The 20,015-nt window shown below is 66.7% G+C and overlaps 1 protein-coding gene across 1 annotated transcript in view; it reads right to left on the bottom strand.

Annotated features, from left to right (window-relative positions):
• The window catches only part of DNAH17 (dynein axonemal heavy chain 17), an 89,674-nt gene that overhangs the window by 69,135 nt on the left and 524 nt on the right, over positions 1 to 20,015 (bottom strand). The window contains 20 exon segments of the mRNA XM_028520107.2: positions 366 to 620; positions 3,378 to 3,560; positions 4,362 to 4,505; positions 5,310 to 5,450; positions 8,068 to 8,171; positions 9,086 to 9,194; positions 9,343 to 9,489; positions 10,977 to 11,045; positions 11,047 to 11,088; positions 11,090 to 11,174; positions 11,928 to 12,193; positions 14,704 to 14,820; positions 15,298 to 15,465; positions 16,040 to 16,126; positions 16,232 to 16,384; positions 17,042 to 17,167; positions 17,314 to 17,399; positions 17,678 to 17,777; positions 18,009 to 18,201; positions 18,867 to 19,060. Of these exon segments, the coding sequence (XP_028375908.1) occupies positions 366 to 620; positions 3,378 to 3,560; positions 4,362 to 4,505; positions 5,310 to 5,450; positions 8,068 to 8,171; positions 9,086 to 9,194; positions 9,343 to 9,489; positions 10,977 to 11,045; positions 11,047 to 11,088; positions 11,090 to 11,174; positions 11,928 to 12,193; positions 14,704 to 14,820; positions 15,298 to 15,465; positions 16,040 to 16,126; positions 16,232 to 16,384; positions 17,042 to 17,167; positions 17,314 to 17,399; positions 17,678 to 17,777; positions 18,009 to 18,201; positions 18,867 to 19,060 (2,769 nt within the window).

Here is a 20,015-nt window from a genome sequence, read left to right on the forward strand (position 1 = left end):
TGGGGCCTTGCTGACCCAGACTGTCCCCCTGTCCTGGTCACCCAGGGCCAGGTGCCAGGCCACTCAGACTGGCCAAGCCTAACCCCGCCTGCTCTGGCTCACCCTCTCCTTCCCACAGAAGCCTCGATGGAGGTGCCTCCCCACCCTGTGCCGACCCCTCCGCCTCCTGACCGACCCTGGTGCGCCCCACGTGGCCCTGCGGGGCCTGGCACGCCCCCGTGGGGACCCGGGAGTCACAGACTGGTTTTCCAGCGGCAGCTGCCCCCGGGTCTGCTGGCCCCCCGGGGGCCCCGGCGAGAACAAAACCCTCCTCGCTCTGCGCCAGCCCCCACGACCCTCCCTGGGGGCGGCCCCCCCCCCCGCACCTGCTGCTGGAACTGCGCCAGGGTGGGCGGCGTCCTGGGCCCCGTCTCCTCCACCCGGACGTCCAGGTCCTCTGGGCTCACGGCGTGGCCGTGGATGAGGAAGTTCCGCATGGACTCCTGGAGGTCGTCCACCCAGAGGTAGGAGTACCTCTCGAAGGAGTCCTGGTACTCCTCCGCCTCCTTCAGGGTGCTGACCACCACGCTCGACATCTCCTCCCGCATCTCGATGAGGTCGGTCATGTCCTCCAGGTCCGACTGCGGGGTGGGGGGAAGGGAGGGGCGCCGCCCGTGACCCTGGCGCCTGCGGCCACGACTTGAATGGGATCGCCCCCGCCCGGGGGAGGGGGAGGGTCTCCCTGCTGGTGGAAGGGCTTCTCCCTCAGGAAGACATGCCAACCGTGACTTCTGCCCGGAGAACCCAGGGTGACCGGCTGCCAGGGGGTGTAGACGGAGTTCGCGCGGAGGGAGGGCGAGGGCCGGGGGGCGCCCAGCAGGCAGTCCCAGAAAGGAGGCAGCAGCCACTGGGCAGTGTTGAAGGTGTGGTGGGGAGGAGCTGAGGGAGGAGCAAACAGGGCGGGGGCCCCAAGGCCCACCCCCCCTTGGGGAAGGAGCTGACGTGGGTGGGGGCAGGGTGGGAAGGAGTCTCCCCTGACAGCCGGCCGGAGCTGGCTCTTTCCGGTCCCAAGTGACAAAACCCGGGCGAACTGGTGTCCCCGAAAAGACAGCCATTGGCTCGTCAGAGCCCCCAAGGCAGGGCGTGGGTGGGGCTTCATAACATTTTGTTTAAGATTTCATTTACTGACCATATTTTTCAGACTTTAAGAGGCACTTTTCCCCCCCCCCTCACATTTGGGAGGAATAATGGTGGTTAATGCTGCTGTTGAGTTCTGTTTCCATTTACATTGGTGAAATATTATGTTATTTATGTTATTTAACACATTTTTTGTTTCAAAATTTTTTTCCCTGTTTTTCTCCTCTGAAACCTAGGCGTGTCTTATGGTCCAAAAAACCCCGCAGTATTTATTTGTAGATAGAGAGAGTGGAGAAAGAAAGAGAAAGAGAAACATTGATGCCAGAGAGAAACATGTGGCCCCTGGTTCGCGTCCCTGCAGGGACCGGACCGGACCCCAAACCCCGTGCCCCGACCAGGCGTCCAATGAGAGCCCTTTCGCTCTGCGGGACGACCTCCAAGCTACTGAGCCACACCGGCCAGGGCTTAATCCTGTTTTTCATTTTCTGCGTCTTGAGATGGTTTGACACCTTCAAGCGTCTGGCCTGCTGAGGAGAGGCCGCCTCCCCCAGGGGGAGCCAGGTCTGAGAGAGCAAAGGGCGGGGAGGCAGGGACACCTCCCAGCGCAAACCCACCTGTCCCAGCCGGCCGCCCGGCTGTCTCCTGGCCCTCACGCTCGGAGCCAGCGGGCCTCCCACCCTCACCCCCCGGGGTGCAGGTGCAGCTGCAGTCCCCCCTAACCTGAGCAGCCCCCTCACCTGCAGACCCCAGGGAGGCCCTGGCCTGGCCCCCCCCCCTCCAGCTCTGCCCCGAGTGCCCACTAAGCCGGCCCTGCATGGGCGCTGCGCCTCTCCTCCCTAGGGAGCAAAGTCAGAGGTCTCTTCCAGTGGCATTGACCTCTCCACGTCCCTCCGTCATCACCTCCGCAAATCGTGTCACTCGCAGGCACCAAGATGGGGCCCCCCCGCACACTGGGGTACAGCGGCTTGATCACCAGGACCGAGTCCTGCTTCCCTCCGTCCTCTCCTGGGACCCCTGCTGCACCTGCTGCCGGAGCTGCGGACGCGCGTCCCACCCGGGTCCGGAGCCTGCGCCGACCCCCGGGGGCAGGCCCCGTTCTGGACTCAGGGCAGCGGGCACCTGGGCCAGACCGACACCTTCGTGTTGTCGCCGCCTGGGAGTCCCTGCTCCCCTTCCCGGCTCAGCCCCCCGGCAGCCCCTCTGCCGAGCCACTGCTGAGCTCGACGGGCAGTTCCCCTGGGTCCTCGCCTCGCTGCAGACGCATGCATGCGCACGTACGCACACGTGTACGCACGCGTGTACGCGCACGCGCATCTCTCTCCCCGCCAACAGCGCGGAGCGCCTCGCTGTACACATTTGCTGTTATAAGCACCGTGCCCAGTGCCAGACATTCCAGACAACGCGGACAGACGCTAAGGACAGAGCCCCGTCCCGCTGCTCTCGCCCCAGCACCCGGGGGTGGGGGGGAGCACCTCCTTTGCGCCCGGGGAAAGCATGCTAACGGCTTAGAGGGCGTCCCCAGGAAGACAGGTTTTTGTTTGTCCGGGCGCATGAGCTCACATCCCAAACATTCTTTCACCCCCCGACGCACGCCCAGTGGCCTGTGGGGGGCGCTGTTCCCGCCCTGGCTCCCGCTGGCGGCTCGTCCCGGGACGCCCGCGTGCAGCCGGGCCAGACCTGCTGGCGGACCCGGCTCCAAGGGCCATGGGGGTTCTTCCAGTTCATGCATACGACGCCGGACGGACACCCCCCGCCCGGGAGCCAAGCCCCGCCCCCCCCCCCCCCCCCCCCGGCCGCGCGCCCACAACCAGATCTGACCGCAGGTCACTTACGGGCGGGCGGCATCTCGAGCCGACGGACCCAGGAGCCCGGGGAGGCACGCATGGGGACGTGCCCCGAGTGTGGACGGAGACTCAGCGCCCACGTGGCAGACAGGGGAAAAACACCAGGAACCCGGGAGGGCGCACTCTGGGGGTCCCGCAGGGGTGGGCGGGTGTCAGGGGCGGGCGGAGAGCCAGGCCGGTGGATGAGAAGCCGCTTTGGGGGGCAGCACCAGGCTGCGGGGGTGAGGACGAGGAGCCCGCCTGCCGTCCCGGGGGTAGAAGCCACTAGGCCCGGGTCGCGTTCTGGGCCCCCGTCGCTCAAAATGTCAGCCCCCAGGCCCTGCGGGGTCCGGGAGGCCCCTGGGAACCAGGAAGGCGCCCGGAGCCCCAGCCGGCGGGGTGGGCGGGGCCGCGGGGGGCGCGGCGGCGCGGACTGACCTTGTAGCTCAGCCGGCCCTTGGACAGCCGGGGGATGAGCTTGGCGGCGTTGTAGATGTCGTTGACGAGGCCCTCGATCAGCGCCAGGAAGCCGTGCTCCGCGCCCACCTCCAGCGTCGGGCTGAAGGTCATCCCCTCCTCGCCCAGCTCCATGCGGATCTCGAACAGCGGCCATATGCCCTCCTGCAACGGCGGTCACGGGGGTCGGCGCCCCGCCCTCGGGGGTGGGGGGAGCCGGCCTCGGCACCCAGTGCTCACTGCGGACTCCACGGGAGGGGGGGCGCTAAGTCCCGTGGGCCCCGTAGCCCCTGGTGCACATGGCATGAAACCAGATGGTTGGCCCTCAGACCAGAAGGGGCCGGAGCGGCTGGAGGCAGGGCGGGACGGGACAGGACAGAGGCTGGAGCACAGACCCGGGGCCAACGGCCTCGGTTCGAAGCCTGTGCCTGCTGCTTAACAGCTCTGTGGGCCCCACCTCCCGGGTTCCCAGGAAGGGCCAGCCCTCGTGTCCCCCGGAGGGTCCCACTGAAAAGGCTCACGCACGCGGTGGCCCTGTCTGTACCCGGGTGCCCCTCGTGGGCCCGCCGGGCAGACAGGGCCGGCCTCGCTGCAGGGTGACCGGTGGGCGCCTTGATCCTTCCAGTCCCCACAAGGCGGCAGCTCGGTGCCCACCCACCTAACCCAGCTCCCACCCAGCCCGTTTCCGGAACGGCAGACGGAAGGTGGCCAGGTGTCCCGAGTGCAGGGCACCGGGGACAATCTGGGGTGCGGGACTCTCCCTTTTACAATGGGGACCAGCTGCCCCCCGCTCCAGCCAACTTTACTCGTCCTGTTTATCGGGAACTCGCTAGCCTGCGCTCTCGCCGGAAACCGTCGCCCGTGGGTGCCCCCGTGAGCCTGGCGCGGGCGCCGCCGTCGTATCCGGGACACGCACACAGCCGTGTGCACGCGTGCACGCGGATGCCTCCTGCGCGTGCCGCTCACCTCCAGCACCATGTTGTTCATGAGGTAGTTCAGCGAGCGGCGGACGAAGTTGTCGAACTCGTCCAGCACCATGTTGTCGATGTAGCTGACGTAGTCCTTCCAGGCCTGGCTGGTGGTGTTCGCGCGCAGCAGCTCCGCGTTTTCCTGCGGGTGGGCGGGGCCGCGCGGCGGGCTCCCCGTCAGCTCCCCGGCCCGCCCGCCCCCACGCCTGCCCTCCAGCACCCCCCCCACCCCCCGGCGCTGCCGCCCTCGCCAGGCCTGGCGTCCTCTGACCTCTTCGGTGTCCCCTCACAGGTCACCTCCTCCCAGGGGCCCTCCTGGTCTACCCCCACCCAGCGTCTGATTGGTGCCTGTCCCCGCACCCCCACTTGCATTCCCTTTAGCAATGCATTATTTGTGTCAGGGCACAGGGGGCGACGTTGAGTCGTGTTTTTTTTTTTTTGTCTTTGGTCTGTATCTCCCCTTGGTGCCAGGCTTCATGGGGACGGAATTGACTGTCCTTTCCACCATTGTACTTCCAGCCCTCAGCAGCGCGCCTGGGACAGAGCATGCGCTGACGGGTGGGTGGATGGAAGGACGGATGAGTGGACAGATGGATGGATGATGGACGGATGGGTGGATGGAGGGATGGGTGGGTGGATGGATGGGTGGATAGACAGATGGTGGATGGATGGATGGGTGACGGATGGGTGGGTGAATCTGTAGGACACCAAGGGCCACAGGGGAACACAAAGATGAATATGACCAGGTCCATCCCCTCAAACAGGTACACTCGACTGAGAAGAGGAGACGCAGGCTGACAGGACTCGGTGTTGGAAAGCAAGAAATCGTTCCAAGGACCAGGGCAGCCATGGCGGGCTCTGACCAATGCACGTGACAAGGACACCTCATCGAGTCGTCAGCCCCCTGGCCTCTGCCCCCTGGGTGCCTGTCCCTGCGGCTCCTCACCGCGACCATGGCCTGGATCCTCAGGCCGGCCTCCTTGACCGCGGTGTAGCGCCTGTTGAGGTTGACCAGCCGCCCGTCCAGGTCCAGCAGCGCCTCTTTCTTGTTGTCCTTCCGCTCGAACAGCGGGTTGGCCGACCAGTCCTGGGTGGGAAATGGGGAGTGAGGGGCGGGTCTGGAGACAGTGCCTCTGGCCTCCGGCCTTTGCTGCGTGCGCACTCCGTGGTGTGAACGTCCTCACCCCCCACTGACCTCAGGGAGGACGAGGGGCTGCAAGGAGCCTGCGGTGTGTGCACTCAGAACCCAGCAGGGTCTCGGAGGACAATGGCAGGTCCCCTTCCACCGAGGCCACCTCCGCCCTCTGGATGACACATGACACTCTGTCTGTCTGGTGTCACCCTCTCTGCTCCCTCGCTCTGCCTCCAGGGACAGTGAGGGTTCAGATCTCCCGCCTCCCCTCTGCCTGGGACTTGGCATTTACACGCAGTGTGTTTGAATTCTGTGTTTCAGTCTGGTGGGCTGACTGCATCCATCCATCATCCATCATCCATCCATCCATCCATCCACCATCCATCATCCACCCAACCATCCACCTATTCATCCATCCATTTATTCACTCATCCATCCATCCATCCATCCACCATCCATCATCCACCCAACCATCCACCTATTCATCCATCCATTTATTCACTCATCCATCCATCCATCCATCCACCATCCATCATCCACCCAACCATCCACCTATTCATCCATCCATTTATTCACTCATCCATCCATCCATCCATCCATCATCCATCATCCATCCATCCATCCATCCACCATCCATCATCCACCCAACCATCCACCTATTCATCCATCCATTTATTCACTCGTCCATCCATCCATCCATTCATCATCCATCCATCCGTCATCCATCCATCCATTCATCATTCATCCATCATCCATCCATCCATCCATCATCCACCATCCATCCATCCATCCATCATTCATCCATCATTCATCCATCCATCCATCATCCATCCATCCATCCATCCATCATTCATCCATCATCCATCCATCTGTCCATCCCTCCATCCATCCATTCATCCATCATCCATCATCCGTCCTTCTATCCACCCACCCATCAGCGCATGCTCTGTCCCAGGCACACTGCTGGGGGCTGGAAGTACAATGGTGGAAAGGATAGTCAGTTGTTTCTATTCCAGTTACTTGGTATTCTCTTGAAGCCAGGCGGCCAGATGCCACCTGCTCGTTCTTGTCGTCAACTCTCAGACAGGGTCAAAGGTGGGAAGACTCAAGGCTGGGAGAGCTGGGGGTCTCCCAGATGCTGCTACCTCGTGGCACTCAAACCTGAGCGTGCTGGCCCCTCCCCCGTCCCCACTGGGCATGAGGCCACGCCCCTTTGCAGCTCCGGCCTCTGAGTGGCTGAGGATAGGGCTGGGGCGGCACCTAGAGGGGTCAGCTTGGTTCTTGCTGTGACCAGCCAGCTCGCCCCTGCTGGGTGGGTGGGAGGTCTGTGTCCCTCTCAGGTTCACGTGCTGAGGTCCTAGCCCCCCTGGCATGACTATATCTGGGGGGGCCTTTGGGAGGTGACTAGATTTAGATGAGGCCAGGAAGGCGGGGCCGCCGTCAAGGGATCAGTGTCCTTAACTCGGGGACACAGTGAGAAGGGGGCCGGCCACCTGCCAGCCAAGGAGCGAGGCCGCAGGAGAAACCAGCCCTGGTGGCCCGGTCTCCCACTCACGCCCCCGGAGGCCTCCTCCCAGGAAACCAGGCCCTGGGCGCGAGCCTCCCAGCCTCTGGCGCTTGGTAGTGGCCCTGAGCCACAGACGCACGGACGCTTCTAGACCGTCGGGGAAAAGACTGTCTCCTCCAATCCTTTACCTGGACGGGATCACTGTGCCGGGGAGGTTTAGAAAGAAAAGGTGTTTAGGAGCAAGCGAGGACTCACGCAGCACACCCTTCGTGCACCTTCCTAAGGGAACTACACAGGGGGACGAGCCCGCTCGAAGGAGACATGCACCAGGAACGAAACGGTGGCCCGCAACGGTTTCTGTCTGCGGTCCTGAGCGACCCCAGGTCAGGGGCCTGGAGAGGAAAGCGGACGCGGGCGGAGAAAGACGCGGGGCACGCCAGAGTGATCCGCGATCAGGCACAGTGCCACGTGCCACTGAGGTCGCTGGGACGGCCTGGCCCGTGTCAGAGACGCTAGCCTGCCTCAGCTCCCGCGGGAGTGCGGGGGGTGGGGGGGCGGAGAGCGCGGGGCTGGGACCCCCCCGGGGGGCCTGAGGCCCCTCGTGGGTGGGGGTGGCCGGGAAGCAGGTGTGGGGGGAGCGGTCCTGGCCATCTCATTGTGGCACAGGGACAGAAACACAGCTCCAACCCCCTCGCCGTCCAGTGCAGTGCAGCTCCCCAGCAGGTGCTGCAAACTGACGGGGCAGCGGGTTTGCAGCTTCCTCCGGGAGAACGCCCTGCAGCTGGCTTTGCAAATTAGGGCCTTGGCGACAGACCCCGGGTGGTGGGGGGAGGCTCCCCCCACCACCCGGCTCGGGGGCGGGAGCCAGGCTGCCTCTCTCTGTTGAGCAGCGAGTGCACACCGGGTACCACCACTGGGTCTGAGTGCCCCTTTCCGCCTCTCGTTCCCAGCACCGGCCTGGCACAGAGGGGACCCTCTGTAGGGAGCAGGGACCTCACGGTGACGTCAGGACAGGTGGCCCCAGGGCCCCGGTTTCCCTCCCTCCCTGCGAGGCAGCGCACGTACCTTCATGGCCTGGGAGATGCCCTCTATGTTTTGCTTGGCTTTCTGCATCCTGTTCTCCAGGTTGTGCAGGATTTCCCGCATCTCCTGGATGTACTCAAACACGCCTGTGACACAAGCAGAGAGGAACGTCACACGGCGGGGGACTTGGCAGGAGGGAAGCGTCTCCGGGGACGGCCTGACCCTCGGCGTTCATCAGGAGGCAGTGCTTGGGAAGTCCGTCCGCTCCTCCGGGGCACAGAGCGGACATGCCGGGGACGTCCCTCCCCGAGGGGCCGCGCGGAGCCTCTGGAAGCGGCGTCTCCCTGTCCCCAGGCAGGCAGGTAGGAGACGCTGCCCGGCACGCCAGACCCCTGACGTTCAGGGCCCACCGGTGCACCCGGCTCTCCGACCGCAACAGGAGCTCTCACGGCTAGGCTAGAGCGTCTGACACAGAAACTCTCAATGGCCCGGCGCCGGGCGGCTGGAGAGACACGTGCCCCTGGGCGGAGGCGAGAGGGAAGGATCGCAGGACCTCCTTGCCCAGAGGAGTCCTGGCAGACCCGGCTGGGGGAAGTGGACAGCCCCGCCTTCTTGCTGCGGAACCAGTGGCAGGACAGGCGAGGGGAGTCGGGGAGGGCGCCTCTGCCTGGCGGTGGGGTGGAGGGAGGAAGGGGGACCTGGGACACATCGCTTCCCAAGTCTCTGACCCCTGCTTTGAGGCAGCCGCCCCCAGCACTGTCTCTGCCGTGCCCGCCTGCAGGGGGTGGGGGGGACCACCACGGGCCCCGGCCTCCAGCAAAGTCCAACCGGGCGGCTTTGAGTGCCCGAGGGGTCCCCGCTGGCTCCCACGTGTGAGTGAGTGACACAGACAGGCTGTGCCGGGACTGCCTGGGGGAGCGGGCTCAACCACCGCTGGGTCAAACCACGTGACCCTCGCTGCTGCGGACAGACGAGCGGGCCCCCCAGCCAGGGGCGGAGGAGGCCGCCCCCCCTTGCCCCCCCAGTGTCTCCCAGGGCCGCGGGAAGGCGGCCCCCGTACCATCGCTGTTCCAGAACAGGGTGGTCTCCGCGTCCAGCAGCCGCACGTCGATGGCTTCCAGCTCCGAGTGGATCAGCGGGAGCTCGATGTCCATCACCGTGGTCTTGACCTGCAGGGCACACCGGACGGCCTCAGGGCCTTCGCCCCCCGCCCAACCCCGAGTCCGTGGCGGTGGAGGGGGTACCCACGGGGCGAGAGGCCGAGGAGGCTCCCGCTCAGCACAGGCCGAAGCTGGTGCTGCCGCCGCCGCCGCTCACCTCGTTGTACCAGCCCACGATGAGCTCCAGGTTGCCCACGAACTTCCGGAAGGTCTCGTGCTGGGAGAAGAGCTTCTCGGCGCTCCTGGGGATCGCCTTCTGCTGCTGGAAGTTCAGGTACTTGACCTCCCTCAGCACCGCCACCAGCTGCGGCCGAGACAAGGGACACGGGGGTGGTCAGGGGGTGGCCTCCCTGGGCAGCGCTCAGCAGCCCAAGGGGGGAGGGTCTGTCCCCAAAGCCTCCACAGCCTGGGGGCCTCCGAGCTGGGGGTGGCCCGGGTAGGGCGGGGGGCTGCTGGCCGGCTCAGGACGTCCTCACCCCCCGCCACACTCAGCGGCTCGGGTGGGCGTGTCACCTCGTGTGTCAAACAAACGTCTGAGGACGACCTACCGGCTTCCCCCGGTTCCTCTGGGGGACCCGCCCCTCCCTGTCCGCTGCCTCCTACCTGTCACCGCCCGCCCGCCCGGGAGACCAGTAACAGAGCCCTTCCCAGGGAGCCGCTGCCCTCGCCGCTGGGTCAAGGCCCCGTCCGTGGAGGTCCTGGTGACCCCCATGTTGCTGAACCCACAGGTCACTTCATGGGTCTTATCTCACGTGACCTCTCAGCAGCTGGTCACCCCCATGTACACGCCAGACACTGCTGGTCACTGCTCCCAGTCCCTCTGATGCCCCGAGACGTGCGGGTCGGAGGGTGCAGAGCGTGGCCCCCACCATCTCCCCCTCATGATCCCCCAACATCATGGCTTTGAGAGCCATCCGCGTGTGGCTGGCTCCCATGTTTGCGTCTCCATCTGGGGGCTCCGTCCTGACCCCTGCATCCGCCCGCCTGTGCAGCGTCTGCACTTCGACGCCCGCCTGACATCAATGCGGCCAACACAGAGCCTGGGGGCCCTGCCTGGCAGCCGGCCCAGCTCGCCCGGGGGTGCAGCTCGCCCCCCACAGGGTTCCACCCACATCTCCCCCCACCCCTGGCTCCGAGACTCCCCCTTCACCCCGCCTGCTCTGTGGGGGAGGTCGCGGCCACCCCCTCTGCCTCTCTGTGGCGCCCACCCACGTCCCCTCCCTTTGTGGGGGGACACGGCCTCCGGCTGCCTGGCTCACGGAGTCACCCCAGCGCACACACACTCGAGCAGGTGCTAGTGTGGGCTCACCCCATGAGAGGAAGAGCGGGTTGTGGGGAAATGCCCCCGCACTCCCCCCCTCCGGATCCTGCTCCTGCTCCCTGGGCTGCCTGGTCCCAGCCCTGGGCACCCCCCACCCCCCGCCCCCACCCAGCCTCCCTAGCCACAGGCAAAGTCTGGGCAGCCGGCCGAGCTGGGCTGGGCTGGGCTGGGGGCGGGCGGCCAGGGGGCCCAATGGCTCGGATCCTGCCGAGACCTTTTCCTTCCTTCCGTCTTTTTAAAACATAGACCCTCAGACTGACGTGTCCTCCGGGGACCCCGTGAGAGGCGACCCAGCTTCAAAACCCTGCTCTCGCTGGGGTCACTGTCAAGGACACCAGTGTTCCGTCTCTCCGGCCGGCACTCTGTCCCGAGCACACTTGAGAAAGCACCGACGGGAGGGAGCGTCGGCGCGAGGAGCACCGGTCCCCCCCAGCCCCCCGCCAGCCCCAGGCCGTGGGAGGCACACCCACCGCCTTGCTGAAGTTGACGCGGACCAGGCCGCTGAGGGGGTCGCGCCGGATGAGCGGCTGCCCCAGGTTGATAGTAGCAATCCTCGTCCACGCCCGACACCCACTGCCGGTTAGGTCCGCTCGCGGTAGCTCCTCAGCAGCTCCATCATCTCGTCGTACTTCTGGTAGATCAGCCTGGCCTCCACGCTGGACATGACCCTGCAGTCCGGGCCGGGCGGGGGAGTGAGGCCCCAGGTGGCACCAGCCGGGGGGGGGGGGATATGCACACCTTCTGGGGTGGGGGGCCCTCTGCAGCGCCCCGGTTGTGAGGGTGGGGGTGGCCGGCAGCTTTCTGCTTCTCCCCTACTTAGACCCTCACTCCACCTTCTGCAAGCAGCCCGGGAAGTCGAGCAGTGACCCCAGTACCCCCGGCCCCACGAGGTCAGGGCTGGGGCCACCCCCGCTCACTGCCCTCCTGTTCTCTGGCAGACCAGCCACAGGGAGCTGGAGGTGCTCCGGCAGCCAGTGCCCGAGGGCGGCCCTGTTCCAGCCCCGGGTGGGTGCACCCGTACGCGCACCTGACAGGTGCTGCTAGGAGGCCCCCTCCAGCCCCCTCCCACCTCTGCCTTCCTGCAAGCCCACGGCGGCCACAGGCGACCTGGCCCGTCCCCCCACAGCCAGCTCTGTGTCCGCGGCCTCGGCCTGGGCTCGCGTGGCTGGTCCCAGTTCACCTCCATCAGGTTGAGGTCAAGGGGAGCAGGGCCAGCCAGGTCCTTCCTGACCACTCATGCCGAGACGGCACCCAGAGGTGGTGGGGTGAGGGTGGGAGACACGCACGCACCTCTTCTGGGAAGGCTGGGTCTGGGAAGTGGAGGCTGGGCCTCTGTGAGGCGTGGGGGTGCCTCGGCGCTGGACTGGCCCCCGCCCCCGTCCCCTCCCCTCCCACCTCGGCCAGGCCGCTCCCCCACTCACGGGTGCTCGATGTGCTTGAGGTAGCCCATGGGCACCTCCAGCCGCTCCTGCAGCTCCAGGCTCCACTTGAGCTGCCCGGCCACGGGGGGCATGTTCCTGTGGATCGGGGGGATGCTCCCGTCCTTGGAGGCCGCGATCTGGGCGTCGTACAGCACCTTGGTGTTGTCCAGGTCGGCGTCAAACAGCTCCAGCATGACCGAGTACCTGGGCACCACCTCGGCGAGGATCAGTGGCCGCTCCAGGAGGCCTCCGCACATGTACAGGAGCTGGGGGGACGCGGTGGGGGGCGGCCGGCCATCAGCGCAGGCCCCCGCCACCTGCACCGCCTGCGTCCCCCCTCTGCCCACCCGCTCTGCCCCGTGGTTGCAGGCACAGCGCTCCGGCCGCGCTGCTGCCAGGCGGAGAAAACGCCGTCCCGCCGAGACAGAGAACCTCTCTCGCTGTGCAGCGGCGCCTGGCGAGGTGGACACTGCCGTGATGTTGGCCGGGTCCCAAAACCCCGGTCCTGCCAGCCGATGGCATGAACCAGGGCCAAGGCCCTGGGCCAGGAGAAGCCAGGGTTTGGGCAAGGAAGAGTGGAACAGTTAAAAAATACAATTTAAAAAAATATAAAAATCGCCCTGGCTGGTGTGGCTCAGTGGATTGAGCACCAGCCTGTGAACTGAAGGGTCGCTGGTTCGATTCCCAGTCAGGGCACAGGTCTGGGTTTCGGGCCAGGTCCCCAGTAGGGGGCGCTCGAGAGGCAACCGCATGTCGATGTTTCTTTCCCTCTCTTCCTCCCTCCCTTCCCCTCTCTCTAAAAATCAATAAATAAAGTCTTTAAAGAAAAAGACCACTGGGCAGGGGTGGGGGCCGGGGAGCGGGAAGCCGGGGGTGCAGGAGGGCCTTTCAGGGCCTGGACAGAGAGAACGGTGTGGAAAGGCCCGCTGACGAAGGGCCAGCAGCCCCGCCTCCAGGTCAGGGCAGAGGAGATGCCTGCAGCGCTCTGCCCTCCGCTCTCTGCCGTGCCCCGCCCCCTCCCCAGCGGGGGCACCCCTTCCCCTGCCCGCACCCAGGCCCGGCGGTGCCTCAGGCCGAGGGCGGCTCCATGGACAAACAGGGATTCATCCGCGCTCCAGCCACCCGGCGCCCCTTTTATTTCGGGGCACGTGGCTGCGGCTCTCCGTGGCTGCAAGGGCTGGACCCGAGTCTCCCGTGTGCCCCCGTTTTTGGTTTGACAAATGTGACCAGTGTCCCTGAAGGTGACCCTTTGGGGAGAGAGGAAAAGACGGCTTCGGGGGCAGGGGAGCGAGTTTCAGGTCCTTGGAAGCCAGACGGAGCAGCCAGGGCACCCCGGGGGGAGGGGGGAACTGAACCGCCCCCTTTCTATCGCAGCCCCTCCTCCCTCCAGTTCCCTGCAGGGACGCTGCCCGCAGGCCAGGTCCCTGGCACTGTTTAAAGAAGGTGACGGGTGACAAAACACCAACGGTCCCCTCGCTGCCGCGCTGCGACCCTCCCCCCGACTTCCCTCCTTCCCAGGCCTCTTCCCTCCTTTTCACGTCCACGCACTGTTCTGGCGGAAGGCGTGCGGGAAGGAAGCTCATTTTACTTTCTGCCAAGAGCAGATGAAGTGGAAAATTGCTCTAGAACGTTCCTGGCTGCGGGTGAATTGCTGACAGTGAGAAATCTGGGGAGCAGCTTGGGAAGGGGGGGGCGGGGAAGGGGGGCTCCAGGCCCCTCGCGTGGGAGCGGCGGCTGCGAGGTGGGGAACTGGAGGAAGCTGGTGACGGGTCACACATCGCCTTCCCCCTTATTTTCCTTGGTTTTCTCTTTTTGATGCGGCGCAGCCATAGAGGTAACATGCAGGAGGTGGCTTGTCCTTTAAAAGAGCAAAAGCCAGCCCTGGCTGGCATAGCCCAGTGGATTGAGCGCGGGCTTCGAACCAAAGCGTCGCAGGTTTGATTCCCAGTCAGGGCACATGCCTGGGTTGCAGGCTATGGCCCCCAGCAACCGCACATTGGTGTTTCTCTCTCTCTCTCTCTCCCTCCCTTCCCTCTCTAAAAAATAAATAAATAAAAATAAATAAATAAATAAAATCTTTAAAAAAAAAGTGCAAAAGCCGATGGGGGCCATTGGCAGGTCCAGAAAGCCCAGCGGCAGCGGAACAGGTGCGTCTGTGAGCTGAGCTCCCGGGGGGGGGGGGGGGGGGGGGGTGCGAGTCCACCTGGCCCCCGGAGTGGGGACCTGAACGCTGGGTGGCAGAGGGGTCCGTGCGATGCAACGGCCCAGCCCCATCCTCAGTCTTGGAAGACCACACAAGGTCCCCCCTGCAGGACGTCGGGGGCCCCTTTGCCCACTGTCACCCTCATCCTGGCACCCCCAGTCCCACCTGGCGAGCTCTGGCACCGTCTTTGACTTTTAGGGACCCCATCCCAGAGGAGCACCTGGCGTGTCCCCAGGAAAGGGCCCTGGGGACCCTGCCCTGGGAACGCCCTGCACTTGGGCAGCCCTTGGGGCTCCGCGTCAGCGCCCCAGGGCTGGGGGGTGTCCTTGCCCGGGGCTGGAGGAGTCTCTGAAACACTCAACTTTGGGTCTCAAAACCAGACAGTCCTGGGACTACAGGGGGGAGCTGGTCGCCCAAGTAAGAGGAGGTCTCCTCACAGAGAGAGGGTGTGCCCCGCACTGGACTCGCCCGGGCTGGCGGAAGGGTCTCTGGGAGTGTTCAGGCACCGCCCCACCCCCGGGGGCTGAGGGCGGAGTCTCAGCCGGCCCCGCCCCCACCCCCCACGCCGCGCACCTTCGCACAGGTCTCGATGGAATTGCAGTCGTCAAAGCCCTGGCAGAAGATGGTGGCCAGCCTCCTGTCCAGGTCTTGAATTTTGGTCTCAAAATCGGCGTAATCGTCGTCAAAACTCTGAAAGCGAATTCCGACGTCAACCTCTTCATCAGCCCGCAGGGCTGGGACGGGGCTCACCCTGACGCCCTCTCCCCCCACCCCGATGCACCCCCAGGCTGGCAGGATGTGGGGTGCCCTCCCACAGTGGAGCCTGCTCATCGTCTGTAAGAAGAGGGCTGGGAGCCCTGGCTGGCTTAGCTCAGTGGATTGAGCACGGGCTGCGAACCAAAGCATCGCAGGTTCGATTCCCAGTCAGGGCACATGCCTGGGTTGCAGGCCATAAGCCCCCAGCAACCGCACATGGATGTTTCTCTCTCTCTTTCTCCCTCCCTTCCCTCTCTGAAAATAATGAATAAAATCTTAAAAAAAAAAGAAGAAGAAGAAGACTGGGGCCCTTGCCCCACACCCCCCCCCCCGCGTGTCCCCCCCCCCCCCGCCCCCACCTCAGGGTGTCATCTGCCGCCGCCCCAGCCGGCGGCCGGGCCCCCGACCTACCGAGTCCCCCGGGTCCAGGGGGTCGTACTTGCAGTCCGCGAACACCTTCACCAGCTCGAACACCTCCTCGTAGATCTGGGCCACCAGGCTCCCCAGGATGTTGCCCCGCACCCCGCCGATCTCGATTTTCTCCAGCTTCAGGAACTCGATGGCGGTTTTGTACAGGTTCTGGGGGAGGGGAGACCCCGGACTCCCAGGCAGCGGCTCGGCCTCTGACCGAGCCCGGAGCCCAGCAGAGAGCAGCCAGGGAGCGCGTGAGGTCCCCCAGGGCCACATGACAATGGTGACGGGGGGCGGGGGGCGGGGGAGGCTCTGCCTGTTGGAGTCAGTGTTCTCCCGAGTCCCTTCTAGCACATCCCCGGCGGTGACCGTGGAGGAGGAGGTGGAGCTGCAAACTGCGCCGTCCTGGGCCCAGCGTCCCCAGCAGGGGAAGGCAGGCCTAGGAAAGGCCCCCGGACTCGGTCCCACCGACCCTCCCCCTGCGGTCCCCAGGCTTCCTGACCGGGGTCACTCCCTGGGTCATGGACGGAGGAGGAGAACCAAGGGGAGAAGCCCCCAGCTTGGGCCTCGTTCACTCCTGGCCGAGGGCTCTGGGCCTGGAGGAGGCCGCCGGACGACCCAGCCTCCCCGGGACGCGGACGAGTGGGGGCAGTGGGGACAGAAGGCGCAGCCCCTCCCGGGGCGGGGCGGGGGGGGGGCAGCCTGGGAGCGGCAGGCGAGGCGACCCCGGCTTCCCCTTTACCTCAATGGTCTGGACGCGCCGGAAGAAAGAGTTCATCCTGGAAAACGCCAGCGAGGACGGGAATTCCCAAGGCACCGGCTCCTTGTCCTTCGAGGCGAGACGGAGAGGGAGAAGGCGGAGTCCGCCTCAGCCACGCCCCCTCCGGCCGCACTGCACCACCCCCTGCGCCGGCCCCCGCGGGCCGGGCCGCACCTTGAAGAAGAGCTTCATGTTGGCGCAGCAGAAGTCGTAGGTGCGGTACAGCTCCCGCAGCACGGCGGCCGACAGCGAGATGTTGTGCAGGACCTCCTCGATCTCGCCCTGCAGGCCCTTCAGCACCTCCTCTGGGCCCAGGTAGGTCCGCGTCTGCGGGGGAGGAGACCGCAAACCGCCTAGGTCAGCCGCACGCAGGCGCACAGTGGGGCCAGTCCGAGACCGGCTTCTCACCACCCAACCCGCACCTGCCAGCTGCCGGGTGGTTTTCGGGGGACAGGGCGGCTCCCCTCACCTGGCCCCTCGCCCTGAGCTAAGGCTGCAGTGAGATGGGTTTCGGTCACAGGTGGGTGAGGCTGGGGCACCCTGCTGTGGCCCTCGGGGTTGGGGGGGGGGGAGTCCCCCAGGGCTGGCTGACAGGGCTGCGGCCACCGAGGTGAGTCCCGCCAGCAGCCCCGGACTCGACCATGTGCTCTTAGGAAGGAAGGAGAGCGAGCCTTATCCAGGAGACGGGACTAGAAGACCCCACAGAGCCCCCGGCTGAGTCCTGGGGCGCTGGCACTCGGGGGGCAGAGCCCCGGTCCCCTTCCTCTCCCTCCCGTGTGGGCTGGGCAGGGCAGGCAAGGCCCAGGTCTTGGGAGAGCGCCGGGGGCCGCCGAGACCCCACGCTTAGCCCAGAGCCTAAACACCCGGTGCCGACAGCTTTGCCCGTGTTCCCCTGCTGGGGACGTGGGCGGGGCCAGGCCAAGGTTGGGAGGGTGGTGAGGACCCCTTGGGCGGGGGGGTGCTGGCTGAGGCAGGGGCAGCTACCAGTTCGATGATCATGTTGCAGAGCTCCTGCAGGATGACGATGACCCTGGAGGGCGTGCTGTAGTGCTTGGAGGTGGCCCAGATGTAGCAGATGGTGTAGAGCGCCTTGGCGATGAAGGTGGGGAGCTGTGGGGAGACGGGGGGGGGGTCAGTCATGACACCCTGGCTCTCCTGCCCCCACAGCTCCAGGAGGGGCCGCCCCCAAAGCAGAGGGAGGGGCTCCTGGTCGCAGCCGAGCGGCCCCCGCCAGGGGCCCTCCCCCGCGGACGCACCGCCGTGAAGTCCGCCTGCTCCATCTCCTCCAGCAGGACCCGCAGCGGCGTCAGGTACAGGACGATGTCCTCGGCTTCCTTCAGCCCTGCGCGGGGCGAGGACACGGTCGGGGGTGCGTCCGCCCGGCAGCGAGCACCGCCCGCCCCCCCCTCCCCCAGGCATAGGACGGGCTGCCAGTGCCACTTGCCCCGAGTCCGGGGCCCCCGAGTCCGGGGCCCCCGAGCCCTCAAAACACGGAGGCTTCTTCAGAGGGCAGGGGCCGGGAAGCTGCTCGGGGTGGGGGGCAGGCTGCGTTCCCCGGGGTCCCCCGCACGCCCCCCTCCCCCGAAGGCACCGACGGCTCTGGGCGGGCCCGAGGCCCACCTTCGTTGACGCTCATGTACACGTTTTGCAGGGCTGGCCAGTAGCAGCTTTTGGCTTTTTCCAAGACCTCGACTATCTTGTTCACCTTGGGCCTGTTCAGCTGAGAGGGTGAGAGGAGGGACCTCAGCTTTTCGGCAGGGGACCCGCAGACCCCAGATGCCGCTGCCGTCCGACCCCGCAGCCGGGGTCAGCGCAGAGCCCCAGTGGTCAGCGCAGAGAGGCCGAGGGCTGGCGGCTGCTGCTGGCGGGGGTGCAGGCCGCCTGGCCGCCTGGCCGCCGAGCGCCCGGTCCCCGCAGCACAGCGGGGTGAGGGGAAGGGGGGGGGCGTCACCTGGTCGTAGATGCACTTGAGGTTGGTCAGCCGGGCATCCCAGAACTCGAACTCCACCCGGGGCAGGGGGTGCAGCCCGTCCAGCAGGGCCTGCGCCGAGTCCTTGCTCAGCACGTCCCGGATCTGGTGGGACCAGTCGATGACGATGGTCTCGATGGCGTGCAGCAGCGAGTTGTCCTGGGAGGTGGGGAGCCTGCGGGCACAGGGTCGGCGGGCGCTGGGCCGGCCTCGCCTGCCTGCGGGGCTCCGGCGGCTCCGCCCCAGCGGCCCCCAGCGCCCCCACCCCACGTCCCCGGGCCCCTCATAGCCGCCTCGGGGAGGCTGGAGGGGTCCCCACACCACCCCCTGAGCAAAGGCCGGGTGTGTCAGAGGTGGCTCCCCTTCCCCCGGAAGAGAAGCAGCCTGGCTTTGGAACAAATGTCCGAGACGGCTCCCCCGGCGGTTGTTGGGGTCACACGGGGCGTGTGGTGGGGCTCAGAGGGGACCCACGCAGAGTCCCCGGAGCGTCCCCTGCCATGGTGGGTGCATGGGACCAGCCGCCACCCTGTCCAGCCCCGGGAGCCTCGTGCTGCAGGCAGCTGCAGGGGGTGGTCAGGCCCACGCGGGGCCCCTGGGACATCACAGCCCCTTCTGGGGCTGAAACCCCTCCTGGCCCCTCCGCACCCCTCAGTCCCTACCTACGGCCTAAAGCTGGCGTCCCCTTCCCTGGCTGCGTGGCAGGGGTGACCGCTGGCACCCCGTGCCTGCCGTGTGATGCCGGGGCCCGGACGCATGGGCGTCTGTCCCGCCCTGGTGCCCCCCCCCCCCTTGGACTGGGCGCCCGGCCCCGGCCCTGGCCCGGGGGGAGGGGGCACCCACCTCTCCAGGGACTCCGACGTGCCGTCCAGGCTCCCCAGGTGCTCGGGCACCGGCAGCAGGGTCTTCCCCCGCACCTTGCCCCCGATCACGAACACCTCGTTCTTCAGCTTGTGCACCTGCCGCACGATGTCCTCCGCCACCACCTGCGGCCACCCGCTGGTGTTCTCGCTCTGGTTCAGCAGCGAGTACAGGATCTGCAAGGGGGGGGGGCGCTGAGCCCCGCCCCGCTCACGCCCACTCCGGGCGGAGTGGGGGGACGGCGAGTGCGCGGCGCCTGGGCCCGGGGCAGCCGGGTCCTCTTCCATGCCAGGAGGCGGGGCCGGCGTCTCCGCAGGGGCCAAGCCACCGCCAGGGAGGGACGCCCCGCGCCTGCTCGGTCGGCTCGCGCTCTCCAGGCTGGAAGCCGCATCCTGAGCTGCGTGGGGGCACCGTTAGGGGCTGAAGCCTGTCCCCCGAACCCCGGTGTCGAAGTCCTGGCCCCCGGCACCTCAGGGTGCGACTGCATGTGGAGGGGGGCCCTCGAGGGTGGGACCGAGGTAGAGCGGGGCCCCTAGGGTGGGCCCTGACCGCCACGGCGGCTGTCCTTGTGAGGCGCAGCAGCCGGGGCAGACCCGGAGGGGAGGCCGTGTGAGGACACGGGGAGAAGGCAAGCGTCTGCGAGCCCAGGGGAAGGGCGGCACTGCCGACACCTTGACCTCGGACTCCCGGACTCCGGGGCCGCCGGCTGCTGTCACTGGGGCTGGACGGGGCGGGAAGAGAGGTGCCCTGCTTCCTCGACCGGGCCTCGGGGTCACACCAGGCAGGGGTGCGGTCCCCACTTCACAGAGGAGGACCCCTGCGACGAGAGAAGCTGAGACACTGGCACCCCGGCCGGGCTGCGGGCCCGGAGTGGCTGCGCCCGCCGTACCCTCGAGGGCGACGCGGCGGAGGAGGCAGGACGTCGGGGGTCGCACAGAGCAGCGCCCTGTTCTCCCCTTCTTTCCTGGGGGTCTCGGGACCGGGCACGCTCGTTTCCCTGGGGTCACGGGGTGCACCCCTCCGTGGCTGTGAGAAGGGACGGCACCCAGCGCCGTGCGGCCAGGGGCCCTCTGAGCGGTCAGGGGCGCGGTAGCCCCCGGAGGTCCGGCCGGAACACCGGTCTGCTCCAGC

The sequence above is a fragment of the Phyllostomus discolor genome, chromosome 8 (genome assembly GCF_004126475.2).
Source record: "Phyllostomus discolor isolate MPI-MPIP mPhyDis1 chromosome 8, mPhyDis1.pri.v3, whole genome shotgun sequence".
NCBI classification, from domain to species: domain Eukaryota; kingdom Metazoa; phylum Chordata; class Mammalia; order Chiroptera; family Phyllostomidae; genus Phyllostomus; species Phyllostomus discolor.